Source organism: Hyaena hyaena, unplaced genomic scaffold (assembly GCF_003009895.1).
Source record: "Hyaena hyaena isolate Hyena2069 unplaced genomic scaffold, ASM300989v1 scaffold_2, whole genome shotgun sequence".
Lineage (NCBI taxonomy): Eukaryota > Metazoa > Chordata > Mammalia > Carnivora > Hyaenidae > Hyaena > Hyaena hyaena.
In genome coordinates, this window is record NW_024080634.1 from 9226257 (window position 1) to 9246266 (window position 20010).

Below are 20010 nucleotides of genomic sequence, written 5' to 3' on the forward strand. Positions count from 1 at the left end.
TCCCCCAAAATTCATCCTGATAGTTGATTTTGTAATGTAATGTAAAGAATCATTTAAAAGTCACCACCCCAGAGCTGGTGCTATGTAGTTGATACTCTCATGTGACGCTACACAAATCCCAGTCAACCTTTCTGTTCCTCACATTCCATGCAGTGTTCAATACATTCAATACATTACAGGATCTATCCAACATCTTATTATAAAGTCAGATAAATGTGAGTGTTCTGAGGAAGTTTCAGATAGGCGAGGCTAAGCTACGATGTTTGGCAGGTGAGATATATTGGATACATTTTTGGCTTACTATATTTTCAACTCACAATGAGTTTATTGGGACATAACCCCATCATAAGCGGAGGAAGATCTATATGTGTTTCAAAATGATCTAATGGACAACTAGGTAACCAAGCCAATGACCGCCCCCCTCCCTCTTTTCCTGGTAATACTGACAACACATGTCCTCTGGAAAACCAAACCAAAAATTCACATGAAAAGAAAATTACATCAACCACAGGTCCTGATGCAGGAGTAGATGCATTAAGGAGTAAAGAGATCGGATCACCTGAGGTATTTTATCATTCCTGTCTTTGTAACTGACCTACTGTAAATATGCGGCTTCTTAGATGCCCCCACTCTTCACTGTCCCTCTGCTGAGGGCTGAGTAACGGCAAGCCGTGTGGGGACAGGGAGAGAGGCCCTACCTTTGACCGTCACGTGGACACTCTGGCTGGTGGAGAGCTGCGGTTGAACCAGCACGTTGCACGTGTACTCTCCCTCATCCACTTCCTTTTGCACGTCCGAGAGTTTTAGAGTGCCGTTGTTCTCAAATGCCACTTGGCGGTGGTTGAAAGGAAGCAGATTAGAGTTCTTGTACCATTTGATGGAGTAATACGGATAGCCAATCACACGGCAGTGGATGTATGTGTCCCGTCCTGCGATTGCTGTGATATTTTTCATTGGCCGAATGCTCGCAGGCCCTAGAGACACACAAGGGAACTCTTGAAAATAATTTAAGGGTACATCTCATGTGTGGAAAAGGGTACATTTTTCCTTTAAAACAGGGGTAAAAGAAAAACAACGTAGGTTATTTTCACGCAAAAAATATCTTTTTCAATTACACAGTTTCTTCTGCATTCGAATTCTTCTACTAAGCAGTGCTTCTTTTTCCTGTTAGTTTCGTTACTTTCAAATGGATCGAATGAGTGTCAAATACTTAAAGTATCAACTATGTCCATGAAAACATTTTGAATTACAAGATAAGAGGCAATTTCATCAACGAAAAGGAATTAGCCTGCCCTGAACAATCATGCCATTTTTTTGTGAAACTGGGAACGATTCCATTTCCAAACTCTCTCTATAAAGTAGGTTTGTGGAGATGGAAGTTATGTCATGGTACACTATGAATGTAGGTTAAAATACCAGGTACATGGAGCTTTACCATGAATGTGGAAGAACAGGAGAGGAGGAGGAAGGAAAGAGCATGCAGAGCATAAACCAGGAAAGGAAAGATCAAGTGGATAAATCGAAGAGTTGCAAAGAGAACGAGCTGACTAAAGAAACCAAAATACCACTTCCCACATTAACGCAATCTGGGGCATTCTGGAGTCAGAAGGAGAGGGTAGGAAATGGGAAGCAACGGTTACTCTGTTTTTGGCATCCCAAGACTCAGCTTGGTGCATGCAGAAACCTTCTTCTCCACTACAATGAGTTATGTGTGGTTTTCTTTTTTGTTTTTTTTTTTTTGTTTGTTTGTTTTGCTTTTTTTTTTTTTTTTTTTTTTTGAGGAGCTGATTTGACAAGCACCTCTTACGTTTATTCGAGCCTGGTACAGGACGACTCCCGCCGAATTGTTGGCAGTGCAGCGGTAGACTCCCCCGTCCCGGACCTGAGAGCTGGAGATGTTCAGGTAGCTGACCACGTTTCCCTCCGACGTGATCATCTGGCTGATGCGGTGACTGCCACCCTTGAGGATCGGGTCGTCGTCCAGGGTCCACGTGATGGTGGGCAACGGAGTTCCCTTGACGTTGCACATGAGGGAGACTGGTTCTGCTGGACTCACCACTTTTTCACTAAAGGCAGAGATAATTTTGGGAGTTCCATCTGCAGGGAGACAAACGATGGAAGGAAGTGGCATATACAAATAATTAAATGACTTCCAAGTACATTTGTGTAATGATTAGGAGGTAGACATGGTGGTTAGTGAACGCCACACACAAGTCTGGTTTTATTGCTAAAGCTAAATTCCAAGCAGAACAAGATTTCATTTTCAAGACAGGCAAACAGTGTTAGCAAGCTTTAATAAACTACTTAGATATTTCCTGACTGTCATAGGAAAAATCATGCAACACAGATGCTCACGTTACACGTCAGCTCTCGAGAAGCCTACAGTCTAGAACTATTATGCCCCCACTGGAAGTTATAAACACAGAGGAAATCCACCCCTCCAAATGGTCACTTTAGCTTACTACTTCTGAGGTACTTAGGGCTTATTCCCCAGGGACTTGTTCAGAGGAATAAAGGAAAGACTGAGAGACTGATTGGCTCACCTGATTTATTTTCTCATAAGAAATCATCCTTTATAGTTTTAATATGAAAGGGAAGTCCATGTAAATATAATGGAATCTCTGAGAGTGGGAAAAAGCCAAATAAACTTTGAGCCGTCAAGTGTGTATTAAATATCTCTGTAAGCGTCTTAAGTTGGTGGCTGTACAGTTTATCATCCAACATGGGACAGTTTTGAGAATGAAACAGATACCAGAAGTAATTATGCCAGGGGGACAGGCACAGCCTCAGACTGTCCCAGGCAAAGTAGGATCTAGGTCTTAGGGAGTTTTCCATAGGCATTTCCAATATTTTCAGCAAAAATAAAATTTTCTTACTCCTTGGTCTCTTCATCATAGATATGAACCATTTCCCTCATACTGTATGGTATAATCATAAATACATGCATATATGTGCATACATATTCATACATATATTCATATATATACATATATATGTATGTATATATGCCTCTTTCTGCCCAGCTCCCCCTCCCTGGAAACCTGGAAGTCTATTTCTGTGGTCAGCAGGACCAGCCATGCAGGGTTATCCTGATGGGGGCGCTTTACTGAGCCCTCTACCATCTTTCCTCTAGCAAATTCCTGAATGTCAACTTCATTCCAACTCCTGGGTGACTGGAGAAGGCTCTCGAGTATGTTTTATCCCCACATGCAATCCTAAGTGGTGTATTTCAGTGTTCTTGAATTGTAAGCATCTTGCTTTAGTATCAAAGATGAAAAACATGGCTTCAGAATATTAAAGAATCTATGTTTTTGCCCTTAGAACACCACACACTCTGCTTCGGGATTCTCTGCCTTTATTTACAGAGAAGTTGGATGTCACCACGATTGTTATTCTTTGTACATAATCGGCTGTCAATGCGGAGGAATGTTACTTTATTTAATCCTACAATTCAACTTTTGTTTCTGGATGTGCTGAGCTGTGTATATCTTTGGACTGATTTTTACATTATGCACTGAAAACTTGTCTTTTTTAAAAAATCTGCTTTTAACTCTTTTCTTCAGTTATACCTTTGTTTCTCTGTAGATACAATTTACATACAGGGAAATGTGCAGATCTTATGTGCACAAATAGAATGTTTTGTTAACTACGTGCACCGTGTAACCACCCAAATGACTGCAGCATAAAGCATTTCAGGACTCCACAACATGGCTAGGGCTCCTTTCAACCAATCCCTTCTCACCAGAGGGAATCACTGTCCTGATTTCCTTCAATGTGACTTTATTTACCTCTTCTTGAGCTTCAAATCCATATAATAATAGAATGCATGTTCTCTATCCCGCAAACATCCTACTACTGCCACCAGACGGTCAATGAAATTAAGAAATGCAACTTTCGAATAGTTCTGTCACCTTACACGAAGTCCACACAGAAAGTCTGACAGCTGGCCGACAGTGTCCCTCACACCGATCTCTCTCGGCCCAGCCAGTACCACACACTCCATTGGTCTATCCTGCTTGCCTAGTCTCCTTCAGTCTGGGTCATTCTTTGGTCTCTTCTGTATTTTTTGACTTTGACATTTTTGAAGAATTACTCCATAGCCAGTTGTTCAAACTTGGTTTTTTCTATTTCGTCATGATTAGATGTGGGTTGTCAATTTTTGGCAAGGATATCATGGAATTAACGTTGTGTTTATGTGCTTATTGGCCGTTTGTGTATCTCCTTTTGTGAAATATCTACTCAAATCTTTTGTCCATTGTTATGTTAGACTACATTTTAGTGATTAGGAGTTCTTTCTGTATGTTGAAAACAAATATTTATCATATATCTTATAATGGTCAAATGTATTTTTATTAGGATTACATTGATCATCTTACAGAGGACTGTTACCTTAAGAATATTTAGGTTTTCAGTCCTTGAATATGGTATACTTTCCAGTTTTTTAGGTCATCACAATTCTAAATTAGCAATGTATACTTGTATAGTTTTACATGTTGAAATCTTTCACATCTGTTGTTAAATTTATTCCTAGTGTCTTTTGTCTTATCCTAATATAAGTGGAAATTTTAAAATATTATTTTCCGATTGTTGGTTTCTACTATACTAACACAAAAAAGTTATATGTTTTTGTATCTTGAATTTCTAAACTCATCTGGGAGTTGTTTTATAGATTACTTGGGATTTTCTATGTAAACAATAAGGTCTGGTCAAAGATAGCTGAGATTTTTCCATTCCAAACTGTATGTATTTTATTTATTATCCTTGCCTATCTAGGACTTCTGGAACAGTGCTGAATAGATCAGGTGGTTGTGAACATCCTTGGTCCCAATGTTAAATGAAAAATATTTAGTGTTCAACCATTAAGTATGGATAAATAAATCATTAAAATGAATGATCTCATAAATGCCATTAGGGTCAAAGAAGTTCTTTATATTCCTAGTTTCCTGAGAATTTTTTTTGAATGGATGTTGAATTCTGTCAAATGGTGTTTTCTGAATATACTGAAGTCATCATTTGTTTTTTCTCCTATATTCTACTAATATGACCCCTAACCCATGTATAGATAAATTTTGATTTTAATGTTTTGCTGATTTTACATTTATGGGATAAATTCCAACTGAGTTTTATATAGATATAGATACAGATGGATAGATCAACATATACATATTTGTATCTGTACATATACATATACACACACATATACATATTTATGTAGAGATATATATACACATATATAAATATTCATATGTTTAATATATGTGTGTGTGCATCTATATTATTTTGATCTCATGTACTAAAAGTGAAAATTATGTTCCTTCATGTGAAACATAAAAACCCTAGCAGAAATAATTTCCTTTACATTCTGTACTTTGTGTTACTATATCTATTTATGTCTAAGCTCTATAAAGCAGTGTTATAATTTTACAATTTGTCAATCATTATGTAAAGACATTAAAAGAGAAAATATTTTCTAAATATTTAGTAACACATTTCCTGCCTTTTCTAAGGGGTTTTATAAGTATAGATCTCAATTTCCATTTTAGGTCATTTCCTTTTGCCTTCAGTGACTTCATGTGTCAAAACTTCTTCTGTCACATTCTTTTAGCTTTGGTTTACTGAAAATGTCTTTACTTTTTCTGATTCTTAAAGACTATTCTTCACTGGATATAGGAGCCTAGGTCGACAGGGATTTTTTTTTTTTAATCCTTTTCAACATTTTAACGATGTTGCTCTTTTGTCTTCTGTCCTCCAAAATAATCTGATGAGAAGTCATCCATGATTTGTATTGATATCTCCCTTTATTTAAGATTTCTCCTCCCTCAGATTTACAAGATTTTTTATTCCTCTTTGGTTTTCAGCAACATGGCTCTTTATAATGTGTCTGCATGTGATTTTCTTTGTATTTATACTTCTTGGGATTTACTTGTTTTTGGCTCTGTAATTTTATTTTTTAACACCAAAATTATGAAAACTGTCACCATTATTTCTTCAAATATGTTTTTTTCTTCCCTAGCCTCGATCTTCTATTTTTCTGGACTTCTAATATGGAGATCAGGCTACCTGATAAATGCCCCACGTCAGAGGCTCTGCTCAATTCTTTTGCAGACTTCTTTCTCTCTGTGCTTCAAACAGGATAATTAATTTTATTTTATCTTCAAATTCACTGATCCTTTCTTCCTTCTCCAATCTCTAGTAAAGCCAATACACTGAATTTTTATATTTCTACTGGTTTCTTTTCATAGCTTTCATTTTTTCTTCTGGTCTTTCCCAGATATTTATTCACTATGCCCTTATTTTCCTTTAGAGTATTGAACTTATTTATTTATTTATGTGTTTATTTGTTTGTTTATTTATTTGTTATGTTTATTTACTCTGAGAGAGAGAGGAGAAAGAATGAGTGGGGGAGAGGGGCAGAGAGACAGAAAATCCCAAGCAGGCTCTGTGCTGTTATCACAGAGCGGAACACAGGGCTCGATCCCACCAACTATGAGATAGTGACCTGAGCGGAAATCAAGGGTCGGATGCTTAACCGACTGAACCATCTAGGTGACCGTAAGGTGTTGACCATATTTTAAATAGAACCTTTTAAGTCTTTGTTTGCCATTCATCTGGGTTCTCTCAAGGTCTATTTCTACTGCCTATTTTGCCTTTTGACCTCTGATAACAGTATCCAATTTTTTTGGTGTGTCTAGTTATTTTTATTTTTATTGGATTATCTTCCACATTTTCCAGTCCAGCTGTCAAATAAGAGTTTCAAGGAAGTTTATTTTTAGATTTGAGGACTCCCCCTGTTAGGAATTTAAGGTATTTCCTCCTTACTGGAATTTCAACTTACCTCCCTCAATTGCAGGTGATTTGACAGTACAGACTTCTGTCCTTCTATACATCAATCCCACAGAACTACAGCTTTCTGTTTTTCTTCTAGCAATCGAGTCTCCCCCCCCCCCCCCCCCCACCTCATAAAGACTGGGAACTGTCCTCAGGGGAAAAGTGGTATCAGTGCACATTTCACCTAACCCTTTCCTCTTCTTTCATTGTGTCAAATCCTTTCCGCCTGCTTCTGGATGTTTCTCCAGTGCCCACATACAGTTTTGCTTTTCCCCAAGTTCATAGTTTTTATCTGCTTTCAGGTTAATCTGATACATGCTATTCTATCATTTCTTGAAATGGGACCTGCTGTTATTACTTTATATTATTCCATTTTCCAGTTACTCTGGTTTGATCTTGAACCTATAGTTGTTAGATTTCAGTTTCTTTAGACTTCCATCCCAGTTTCTTTGGCCTCCTAGAAAATACTCCTAGCTTCTGCATTCATATCAAGGGCCATTCTCTGCTCACAGTATTGTGAGTTTTTATAATTTACATTAATCTCAAGCTATTTCAATGGGAATAATAGGTGGTTACATCCAAGGATACTAGTTAGACACCATTTTAAGGCTGATATGAGATACGTATTTATAATTACACTTCTGCTCTCTTTTGCTACATTAGCACTGTCATCTCTCAGAAGAGAAAAAATAAAGTGAAGCTTCTTGTCCTGAATGGAAACTGACATGCGACAAATAAATCCGTGAGAATGTTCAGTATGTGCCTCTGCACCCCTCTTTTTTTTAATTCAAGTGACAGGCTTTTTTGGAGATGAAAGCAGACATTATTTTCCCAGTGAGACCTGAGTGTCTTTGAAATCTTTCTTGCTGTCACTCTTTGAGAACCTGAAATCTTTCGACATCATTATGGATTATCAATATGCTCTTTAGGTTTTCTTAGTCACCTGAGATAGTTGCCAAGGCAACTTGGCCTAAACAGGTATTCTCTCTCTCTTCCACAAAGAATCTAAAAATAGCGGCTATGTAAGGACTCCAGTGCATCAGCAGCAGCAAACTGTCTCTGTACAAATTGATTACTTTCTGTACTTAATTATTATGGGGAACACAGTGTCAGGCATTTAATATGAGTCCCAAGCCTCCTGCTAATTTCACCTCTGCTTAAGAAAAAAAAAATTTGCAAAAAATGCTTGAATCAAAATAAGAAGCTCATGGCTAAGCCTGCTTCTTCTTAAAAATAAGCTATGGTTAAAAAGAAACAATAACAGAAACATCCCCTGAGAACATTAAGACATATTTTAAACTTATTTTCATACGTATTTTTTTCTCTTTAGACTATATTGAAGTCATGTAATTATTTTAATCAACTGACATCAAATGAATTTTAAATTATATGTAAAGACAGAATTTCCAACAAGACACACATATATATGGATAAAAGCTAGTTCAATTATCCAGTGACAAGGATATGTGTCACTTGAACGTAACCATAGCTTTTTTTCCCTGGCTGACTGATAAGCTTGAAGATGTAATCAGGACAGTAAGAAAAGACAACGACACACCGGAAGCCTACTATAATAACCTGAGGTCATTCCTCACAAATTCTGTTCACCTAAATTTGTGAATATCTGGACCCAAACAGTGACAATCATACAAACCAGACGCCATGTTCTTTTCTACCAAGTACTATACTGAAACTTTGCCCTACACGTGGCCTGTAAAACTGTACTTCTCAGCTGGGGGCTATTATCTCCCCCCTAACCCTGGGATATTTGTAAATGTCTGGAGGTATGTTTTGTTGTCATAATTTGGATGCTGCCAGCATCTAGTGGGCAGAGGCCAGAGACGCTGTTAAATGCCCTACTGTGCACAAAATGGCTCTTCTAACAAAGCATCATTGAGAAACTCCATTCTGTGATGACACATTATCAACCAAACTATATGTTCCAAGTTTCCGAGGTTTGTGTCTTGACAAGTCACTAAACACAGGAGTGGGTGACATTTATGTTACTTAACTTGGCATAAAGATACTTCTATTACTTCTACCATATATAACTTTCACCAATGCTCACTCTTTTATGAGCCCGACGTATCCTGTGAAATCAGGGCAGAGTTACTAGCTAGCCGGACAGATAGAAATCCTAACACGGGGAGTTATCAGCACGGCTTCATTATTCTTCTGAGTGCTCTGTGTTTGGGTTCTTTTGCAGCTGCACCCTGTAACAAGGCCCACTGACCTTCAAGGACCACCTGCACATAGTCTTGAGCGGACAGCTTATCCTTGCGCACAAAGCACTGGTACGCGCCCCCGTCACTTTTGACCATGTGATCCATTATAAGGTTTTCGTGGTTGATCCCTGTGATCCTCACATTTTTTCCAGGGTTGAGGATTTCGCCGTTTCGGTACCAGGAGAGTTCCTGGTCCTCACTGCCTGTCACGCTGCAGGACAAGGACACCTGGCTACCAACACTGCTTTTAACTTTCCGGGGGCTGATGGAGGCCTTCAGGGGCTCTGGAAATTGTGGTGAGAGAAAAGAAAAGAAGGTAAGAACATAAGATACAAAGACATCGTTTCAACAGCATCCTGAGCTTCTGACAAGGCGAATGCATCACTGTAAGCAACGCTACACAGTTCTTACGTTCTGGATTATTCCACTGTGCGCCATTTTGTTCAGGAGCACCCTCTTTACTCTTTGATTTTTTTCTGGTCTTTTTTCTCTGCGTGGCAAACAGACCAACTTGGTTAAATTGCTTTCTCACTGAGTAAGTGTGAGGATTAACCCACTGGCAACAAGGAATGCCAAGTCCTGGCTACCAATAAGGACACAGGTACTTGAACATTTAAATCCTATTTGCCTTGTCCCACAGTAGCACTGATGGGTTTCTCTGGACCAGTCGCACACACTGATTCACTTGCTCACACCCCCTTTGTGGTTCAACCAAGGCCTGTAACACACAGCTGTAAGAAAACAGGTTGATGTTAGAATTTGTGACCATTGAAACAAAACCAAACCCAATTTGATGTAGCACGTTCACTTATTGAACATCTCCTAGAAGCCAAAGGGGGGGGTGAATCCTATAGGTAAGACAGAGGTGAATTACATTTGCAGTGCAACTGGCATGTGCCATAAAATTACTGCACGTCTTTTGTACACTATTTAAGTCGGTCTTCCCACAGCCCTGCATGTTTTGCCTTATCATACCCATTTTACAGAAGACGTGGTTGTTCAGAGAGACTAATTAATGGAACCAGATCCACTCAACCAGTAAATAGCAAAAGCCATTTTTTACCCCAATTATTCCTGACATCTTCTGTCACCATGCCATGAAGTCTCTGGTTCCATAATGTTCAGTCTTTTGGTGGATGAGACAAATACAAGAGTGAATATGGTAGCCAAGAAGCAACAGAGGGTCCATCAGAGACATATAGTGTGTGGAAGGGGATTGGTAGAAAGCTCAGGAAATTTCTTAGATACCAAGGATGAATAGAACTGAGGCCAGCTGGAAAGAAAGAGCATTCCGTAAATTAGGGCACGAAGCATACCACTGTCAAGAGAGGATTGTGTCTGTTCAGTTTGGACACAGAACAACATGACTGTCAGAAATGTACAGGAGAAAAATCCCAAAGGCAATCTGCAATGAGATTGCAAAAGGCTTCATGACCTTGGAATTAAGTCAGAGGGGACTAAAGGAAGCATTCGAGAAATTTTAGCAAGTGAGTATACAGGCAAATACATTTTTAGGAGAATTGACTGATCATATTGCATTGGACAAATTGGAGCGGAGAAATTGGTCAGTAAGGGGGCATTGCAAATGTCTGGTGCAGTTAGGTCTCAATCTAGGACAGGAGGGGGATGGGCAGGGCGGCTGAGAAACACCATGAGTTATAATCTATAGGACTTGGCAGGACTTGGACACAGAAAGGAAAGGCGTAAGGAGGATCCAAAATTTAAAGCCTGTATTTAAGGGGCTCAGTGGGGGGAGGGGGATTAGGAGGAGACATCTCAAATAAGAAAAGCCTTTGACAAGGTAGTGATGGTGGAGTTTGGTTTGCTATGCGGCTGTGTTGTAATGCCAGCGAACTTCTGCTCTAAAATCGGGAGACATGCTGATCCAACAGCCAGAAAGGAAGCCAGGCTAAGCCTGCAGACCAGGCTTATTCTCAAAGGGGGTGGACTCTGGAGCCATATGAATAGAGAGAATGCCACAGGAGAAGACATGGAAGAAGACAGGGTTTTGGATTTGGAACCCAAGAGAATGCTTTCTGTCTAGAGAAGACAAAAGTCATGAAGTCAGAGGGAGATGGGGAACATCTGAAGGGCATTTGAGGACTTGTCCAGATATGGCAAAAGAGTCCAAGGGTGAGAATTAAGACTTTTCCACAAATAACTTCTAAAATGTAGATTCCAATAAATGCCTTTATAGAGAAAGCAATAAATTAAACACTGAGAGCTGACCCTAAGATGGTTGGGATGGGGGTGTCTTTGGAGGGGGTACTGCATTGGGTTTAGAAAGATAGGAAGTTTAGTCCTTCAAGTACTTGAAAACCCTCTTCCATGTGGAGGCAGGAGTGTGACCTGTGGTCAGGATAGCGATGGCTTTGTCCATGGAATAGAAAGAAGTTAAATGTAACAGGAGTCGGTCGGTTTTCTATGAAGCAAAAGTATGGGCAATATGGCAAGGCAGGCTTACTCACAATGATTTTGATACTGTCCTAAAATATAAACTTATTCAGCAGGAAGTGCGGAGCCGTGAAAGGTGTTTTAACACAGAGGAGGTTTTGAGCCTGTGGGGACACTTCTTCCTCGCTTTCCAGTACTGCATCCATGCATCTAGATCTAGAAATAGAATGGTGCAGACCTTATCTTCCATTTCTTCTGAAGCCCAGCCTAAACACGTTTTCATGATATTCGCAGGACCTGCCCTGGGCACCTGGTTCCAGGCAGTCACTGGGATGTTGTCTTAAACAAATTTTGTTGGGCTGGTATTGGAACAGTCCACACCCAGAGTGACACTGGAAGAGGCAGTTCCCTTAATAGGCATGGGGTTGGCAAAAAGCCAGGTTAAGAGAATGCCTCTCCTTTTAATGCCAACTCATGATTTAGTGTGATCAGTCAGTTCATCAAATAAAAAAATATTTTCTCTTAGGGAATGTATAATATCATATCCTATGAAAAGAATGTTCCATTGGCATCGAAGAGCCACCAATTTTGACTAAAAGCCCTGCCACTCAATTGTGGCCATGTGGCCTTGGGTGAGTCACTTTGATCTGGTTTCTGCATGAGTAAAGTGGAGGGTGTTTGACTAGAGTGCTCCCGGCCCTGTGGTCACACCTCTACTTTCTCCGGTGTCTGCCTTCAGTGTCCTTCTCAAGACAGTCGCTACAAATCAGTTAGATGAGATATGTCCACCATATTTGAACTAAATTATATGAAATAATGAGTCTAAGTCTGATATTTTGATAACTTAGAGCTCCATATTTCTGCAGATAACAGCCCCATTCAGGAACATAAAGTAGCATCTGAAAGCCAGCCAAGGACCCCCACTGTGATCTGACTACCATCACTTGTGGGGACATCACAAGCCTGCCCCTCTTCCTCTGTCAGTGTTCAGGCAGGCTGGCCATTGTTAATTCAACAGCTAGGTAATGGTGTCTCAGATATGTATTCTGTGGCCTAACGGAAATCCTGGAGGTTCAGAGAAATCTGAATCACAGTCCTAAGTCCTAAACTCCCCAGTTGTGTAATCTTGAGCAACTTGTCTCAGCATTCATTTCCTCATCTGCAAAATGAAGGGGGATACTAGTCTCAGCAGGAGTGTCGTGAGGATTCATGGAGGCTATTGCGAGAGCCTGGAAGTCATCATGTATCAAGAGCTCCATCAATGGCAGCCAACATCACCATTCCAAGCTACCCTCCAACTTACGTTTCACGTACAGGCGGCCTATCACCTTGGCGGTTCCATATCTGTTGGAAACTTCGCACACATAGCTGCCTGAGTCTGAAGGACGAGTGTTCTCAATGAGCAGCCCCGTCACAGTCTTCTGGAACCTTCCAGAAAGTTCCAGGGGCAGGTTGTCCTTCAGCCAGCGATAATCTGGCTCAGGATGCCCAAGCGCTTTGCAAGGCAGCTCCACACGCTGCCCTGCCATGGCTTTGCGATGATCAAACCCATCCAGTATGGACGGGGCTGAGTTCGCTGGGTCTGGGGAAGAAAGAAAAACTCTTAGATGTGGTGAATAAGTCAAAGTGGCCATTTAGAATCAGAGGACCTCACATGTAAGTTAAATTCTCTACATCATACTAACTATTGACAACAGATCTTTAAGTTTCTTTTAAAGAACAGAAAGAAAAGCCCTATTCATATATGTTTCTTCTGCTCAAAATCTTTAAAAGGATGAAGCAGAAACGGTTCTACTTTTCATTTCCCAGTGAATAACGAAGAACTCCAGAATCAGCAGGCTTCTACAGGAATTGCTGGCCCAGGTCAGGAACTGGATTGTCCTATAACCAGAGAATGTTAGGCTTCTCCTTTCAAAAGAACAACAGCAGCAGAAATAGTTGTTGGCCATTGGCAAAATTTATTTCACACAAAAAAAGAGTTTTATAGATAGTTATTGAATTTGAAAGTGTTTTAATTACTCATGTCACAATATTGTTTGAACCTCATGTCCCGGGCTAGCATACAGTCAGGAATCGGAGACACACTGGCAAAAAAGACAGGAAAAGATGACACTCTCATAGAGATTGCATGTGACTGTGTGAGTGGGGGGTGGTGAGTAACGTGCAAGTACACAAACACATAAAGATGACGTGGCTTGTAGTAGGTGCAAGAAACGAAAGAGCATGACACAATAGAGTGAGCGACAGTGGATATGTTGTCGGGAGTGTGGGGATTTAGGGATGGTCTTTGTGGATGCCCTTCATGATCCCTGAGGAGCGATGAAGGAATGAAGATGATCAGGGTGTGGCAAAAATGAAATGCTTATCACCTGTGACATGGCCCTATTTGAAAATATGACACTGTTTAATCCACTTGTTCTCCCAAATGATGTTTAGCCGGTATTATACTCTTGAAGCCAAGGAGGAAAAGGACCAAACGCTCTCAAGAAGTGGGTCAGTGGAAACCACCCCGCTCAAGGTCCAAGCTTGCTTTGAGGAATCGACGTTCTCAGGGAATATGACGAAGAATGTGAAAATAGAGATCCCCTTTTGGATGCCCAAAATAAAAGTCTTCTTGCCCTCTCTTATTTTCTTCCTGTTCTGAACCTTCACTGGGCCACACATGGGTGACCACACTGGTCTCCGCAAGGATATGCAGAACAGATACGGGCTCCTGGTTCCTGAAATCTTCTTATCTTTGCCTTAGTTAGAAAAGCACTGTGGCTATTTTGCTGTACCTGCGGTAAACCCAACACTGATACTGCCAGGGCTTTCCCTTGCAACCATCAGAGATAAAACCCATGACAAACCCACTGCTCTTCTCACCTCCCTGGTGCAATATAAGAACAATGTGAATGTTCTCATGGGATGTAATAAGGGAACCTAGTAATCTCCTGAAGGATACGTGACCCACTGAGTTTCCAGGGCTTTTCTGCAGTTCGCCCATTTTGTAACTGAAAAATTCCGTAGCAGGTAATTATACTCACTCACATTTCCTACACTATCTGGGAACTGGCTCCGGAGGGATTAGACTTAAGAGGCCCACAACAGCACGGAGCCCCCTTGCGGGGACCCAGAGGGATTGCAGACAGAAGACGCCTACAACAGCATGGAGCCCTTGCCCATGGAGGTTATTGCTTCAATCCCCTCCTGACGGAAGTTACAGACAGACTTTGGAGAGTGTTGAAGAGAAGGCTACTTTCTGATGGACTAAAGAGTTAGAAAATCTGTTGCTCTGTTGAGGGTAGGAGGTGGGATTCGTGCTGTCAGCACAGAGCCCAACGCAGGGCTCGAACCCACCAACCATGAGATCCTGATCTGAGCCAAAGTCGGAAACTTAACTGACTGAGCCCCTCAGGGACCCTCCTTTTTTAAAAAAATTTTTTTAATGTTGCTCATGTGTGCATTTTTAAATACGTTTAAATACAAAGTAAAATTAATTTTTCTTTTTCCTTTAGAGGTTATATTTCTTTTTTTAAAGAAGTGCTTATTTATTGGGGCGCGTGGGTGGCTCAGTCGGTACAGTGTCTGACTCTCAGTTTTGGCTCAGATCATGATCACACGGTTTGTGGGATCGAGCCCTGCACTGGGCTCTGTGCTGACACTACGGAATCTCCTTGGAAGTCTCTCTCTGTCTCCATTTCTCTCTGACCCTCCTCTGCTCACATTCTCTCTCTCTCTCAAAATAAACAAATAAACTTTAAAAAAATGTTTATTTGTTTATTTTGAGAGAGGCAGAGAGAGAGAGTCCCAAGCAGGCTCCATACTGCCAGCGCAGAGCCCAATGCAGGGCTTGATCCTGAGAGTCTGAGATTATGACCTGAGCTGAAATTGAGAGTCGGATGCTTAGCTGACTGAGCCATCCAGACATCCCAAGAACTTAGATTTCTAATAGTTATCCCTACTCAGTGTTCATGGTCTCATTTTCTACCATTAACAATTTCCTCCCTCAACGATGTTATTAACGTTTCTGTGACAGAAGTCCTAACAGTTATGTCCTACATGCAGTAGACTCTCTCAGGTGCCTTTCCGTGACACATGACTCAGTTGACCCCACAGCTACACCTCTAACCCCAAATGCTCAGTTCTTAGTGTCGGACATTCCTCCACAGATTGTGCCCTGAAGCTCCTCACATCCTGTCACAAATGCTCACTGGGCGATCTCAGGGACCCCCCTCACTTCCCTGGTGACCAAGTGCTCATGGGCCCTGCCGCCAATATTTAAAACATCAGCAGAACATTCTGTAAATGAAACAAAACAACCACCATAACAAATTTGGAATTAAGAAAATTAAATCTGCCTCCGGAGCCCTGAGAGTCGAATTCGGAAACAGGTACTTAGTAATTTAGAGATAAACAATTCCACCTTTCAGCGCTCTCTCTCTCTCTCTCTCTCTCTTCATGGTTTTCTCTTTCTTTTCAGATTTTCTTTTCAGGCTTCTCTTTCAAGAAAGATGAAAGACTTCAGAGTCTCATTACTTAATTCACTCTTTTGGACGGAGACATGTGTACTGCTTCTTTTGCTAAAACTCAATTTACTCTTATCCCCAGATCCACCCCCCAAATCCTTCTCCTCTCTTATCCCAATGCTATTATCATGTTTCCTGCACACAAGACCTTTTCTAGGATATTCTGAGCAAGGAGAACACTGTGTGGTCATGAAAGGCACCATGGATTACCCGCACAGATGCCATTCACTCTCTCAGTCACTTTCTTCCAGGTTTTTTCTTTTTAATGGAGTGTAATTTTAGTGTACTGATTGTTCCTGCCCTTAACAGAGACAGAAACACAGAACTATAAAACAAGGGCTAAAGTAAAGTTCTTTCTCACTGACATGAACAGGTAAAGAAAAAGAATTTTCGTGTGCAGAGAGGAAAGGACTGAATTCTGTTGTGTTCCCACAGCCCCTGGGAGCATGTAAGGATGTGAATGCGGAAGAGGAGCCAAGATAGAGCAGAAGCACAGTAAGTGGATGTTTGGGAAAGATGTTTTCAATTGCCCCGATGGTCAACAGCTTTCTATCACTTCTTCCTCAAAGAGGTAGAATCACTACAAGTAAGTTAAAGAGAGTCAGTCCAGGGTCACCCGGGTGGCTCTGTCGGTTGAGCGTCTGACTTCGGCTCAGGTCATGATCTCAGGGGTTGTGGGTTCAAGCCCCTCATTGGGCTCTCTGCTGACAGCTCGGAGCCTGGAGCCTGTTTCGGTTTCTCTGTCTCCCTCTCTCTCTGGCCCTCCCCTGTTCAGGCTCTGCCTCTCTCTGTCTCTCTCTCAAGAATAAATAAACATTAAAAATTTTAAAAAAAAGTCACTTCTGGGAGCAGTTTTACCTTCTCAAGCCATAAGGGCAAACGTCAGATGCCTTACACCTGATTTCTAGGACCGAGTCAGACATCTTACATTCTAAACTGCCCCGTGAAGAGCTGGCACATCGCCCTGTGAGCGGACTGCTTACTTGTGTGGCAGAGGGGCCAGTTGTGAAGATGATGCAACGGCTGATAGTTTCTCAAAGTATAAATCCCATAAAGACAGGCACAAAGCTGTCATATTTACAACAGAGTGGAATCAACTGGCTCAGGTCTCTTTCACTGGACAATAATCCCAGAAGGCGGCGGGAGATGGTGTCATCCCTTTAACCTGAGATGTGGGCAACTTCCCCCATATTGTTAGACATGATATGGGGAACAAGAGGTGTGTCCCCTGTGTCCCCGCTCTTCTCCCTCGGAATCTGTGTCACAGTCAGCCTCGCGGTGCTGCTGGACGGAATGCAAGCACCCAGGGCAAGGAGGCGTTGCCTTCAAAACAGAAGCCATAGTGCCTCACTGGAGGCACTTCACTCAGAATGACTTCACTCAGAATAGCTATATTTGTAGCATACAGTATTAGCAAATCTTTGGTTGCTAAACTATTTTGGAGAAGAAAAAAAAAAGCCTTTCTTTGAATCATGAATCCTGCAGGTTTGGTTGACTTAGCTCAGACCACTAACAAAGGACTAAGGAAAACAGTAAACACAGGCTTGATGGTATTTACCTGATACAAACAGTCTAGCGCTGTTACTCTGTCTGGTCTCCCCGGTGTATCTATGCCGCGTGCTACAGCGGTAGTTATACAATCCATCTTCATTCTGTACATCTTTAATATACAAGGCTCCCGTGGATGTGATGAGAAATCTAGATCCTGAAATAGAAGAGAATGATTACCCAATTAAAATAGAACAAAAGCAACCCAATCACCTAAACAAAGACATTGAGTTGTTTTAATTTTCTCCCAACTGAAGGAACGTTAAGCAGAGGCTAATGATAGGAGTGTCAGTTACCTTAGGGGTTCAAGCTATTTTGATTTTTCAATTACCCTAAATCAGGAGTGTTTAGTAAGTATGCTACACAACAAATATATACTTAGAAAATCTAATCTCATGAAGTAAGTTTTTAGGTCACATGTTTAGCTTTCTTTTAAAGAATTTTTTAATGTTTATTTTTGAGAGAGAGAGAGAGAGAGAAAGAGAGGGAGAGAGAATGAGTGGGGAAGAGAAAGACATAGAAGGAGACACAGAATCTGAAGCAGGCTCCAGGCTCTGAGCTGTCAGGACAGAGCCGGATGCTGGGCTTGCACTCATGAACCCTGAGATCATGACCTGAGCCGAAGTCAGTGCTTAACTGACTGAGCCACCCAGGTGCCCCTCATGTTTATCTTTTGAGCAACAGAATCAGCATATACTTGATGTGGAGCTAATTTAGCAGATTTTCCTTGCTGACCACTATTCTCTTAGAATGCGACACATCAAAGGGGTGCTAACTTTCTCTCGTAAATTTCTAACTCATGTAAGTATGAACTTCCACCTTGGGTTGAAGTGTTTCAATTAAACACACAAATGGTAGCTTATATAGCAATAAAATATAATATACAAAATATATAAAGCACAAAGTTTGTGGAAACTTCCCAGGAAGGACTGTCTTAACCTCCTCATAATAATAGCCAACACTTAACTCTGGATTCTAAGACTAAGATCAATTCTTCCTATAATCAGTGCCTTGGGGGACTCTGGAGTTACTTAACTGCGACCCCAACAATCATCAATCCCTACTTTCCACTGGGTGGGGGGGCGCTCTCTATGCCTCCTGGGATGTTTGTACAGCTCTACCTGTACTGAAGCATCCGCATTAAGAGATCAAACGTCAGTGCTGCTTTAAGAAGGATAAGATAATTTTCCCTTTGAAAATGTAAATACCTGCAGATGATTCTTACTGTTCAATTATAATTTAATGATGAACAAAATAAAGACAAAGCAGTAAAACCCAGAGTGAGGTGTGGTGCCCACATGTTGAATGACTGAGGACACCACTGTCTCACTGTTAGACTCTTCTACAGAATATTTCTCCACCGATGCAAGGCTACTTGGGGGATAATGTGATCTTGTCTCTTTGGGAAAAGACTAAAAGTGCCCCCAAATCACCTTCGTTTATTGTTTGTTGTCCTCAGGTTCATTTGAAACTTCCTTTGGCTTATTTTAATCAGAATTTACCAGGAGTCTTGACTTCAATAATTTTAAGTCTCAAATATTTAAGTCCTGAACACAATTCCTATAGCCCTTTAATTTCTCGCAAGGACTACACTTTGTTCATCGATCATTTGTTCACATAAAAAAGGGCTTATTGCAAGAAAGAGCAATTCAAAAGGGCATAGATAAGGAAAAAAATCATAAAACAAATACCAATCTAGAGTAAACTTTTTAAAAGGACACAAATTCACCAAAAAAAAATAGTATAGAAATCTTTAAGTAAAAAATTCACTTTTCAAACAATTTCATTTAGTCACATATTTTAAAATATGCCACAAATAGGCTAAATATTAGAATAGCTAGAAAAGCAAATGCTCTATATTCTAGATATTTTTGCTTTATCCTCCTCCCCGTAAGGGAAAGCAACTAAAAATACCTTTTACCACTTGTCCAATGTCATCATACACCAGCATTTCTTACCAACAGACACTATGTATAGTTGAAACGGTTTTTTTCTTTGCAAGATATTTTGCATACTTACATAATGGTTTAATAATAACCAGCCCCTTTAAAGTACTGAGCAGTGGACAGAACTAAAAGCCAATGTGTATAATTCCCGTCGCCTTTCTAGCACGGGGTATTTTTATTAGAATTGACAGGCCATCAGCGGTGGTGACATGTAAGTGGAAGCACTCTGCACTCCGGGTAGCACAGAAGTGCTGGAAAATGTACGAAGACCACACAGCGGCGTGCGTTCATTACTCTGCTGACTCCTGAGAGGGTTCTGTTCTCCAGGCACATTTAATTTAATCACTCACTTGTTCCTGTAATATCTCACTTTTTTTTTTTTTTTTTTTTACTCACTTAACATGCTAAAGAAGACCCTTCAGACATGTTGTTTCAGAAGCACTTGAACCCTGTTTGTTTGGAACATTCCTGAGATGTTCGCAAGAAGAAGGAACTGACCCAATTACCGTACGTCCTTTGAACCCCTCAGTCTAGCCCCTCGTTTCTCATTGAAACCCATTT

At 40.8% G+C, this 20010-nt stretch overlaps 1 protein-coding gene across 1 annotated transcript in view; it reads right to left on the minus strand.

Annotated features, from left to right (window-relative positions):
• DSCAM (DS cell adhesion molecule) overlaps nt 1–20010 on the minus strand; it is a 627938-nt gene that overhangs the window by 286176 nt on the left and 321752 nt on the right. Inside the window, exons 4-8 of the mRNA XM_039229776.1 lie at nt 17514–17660; nt 12751–13029; nt 9062–9337; nt 1801–2097; nt 699–974 (exon numbers count right to left, since the gene is read on the minus strand). Coding sequence (XP_039085707.1) covers nt 699–974; nt 1801–2097; nt 9062–9337; nt 12751–13029; nt 17514–17660 — 1275 coding nt within the window. The remainder of the gene's footprint in view (nt 1–698; nt 975–1800; nt 2098–9061; nt 9338–12750; nt 13030–17513; nt 17661–20010) is intronic.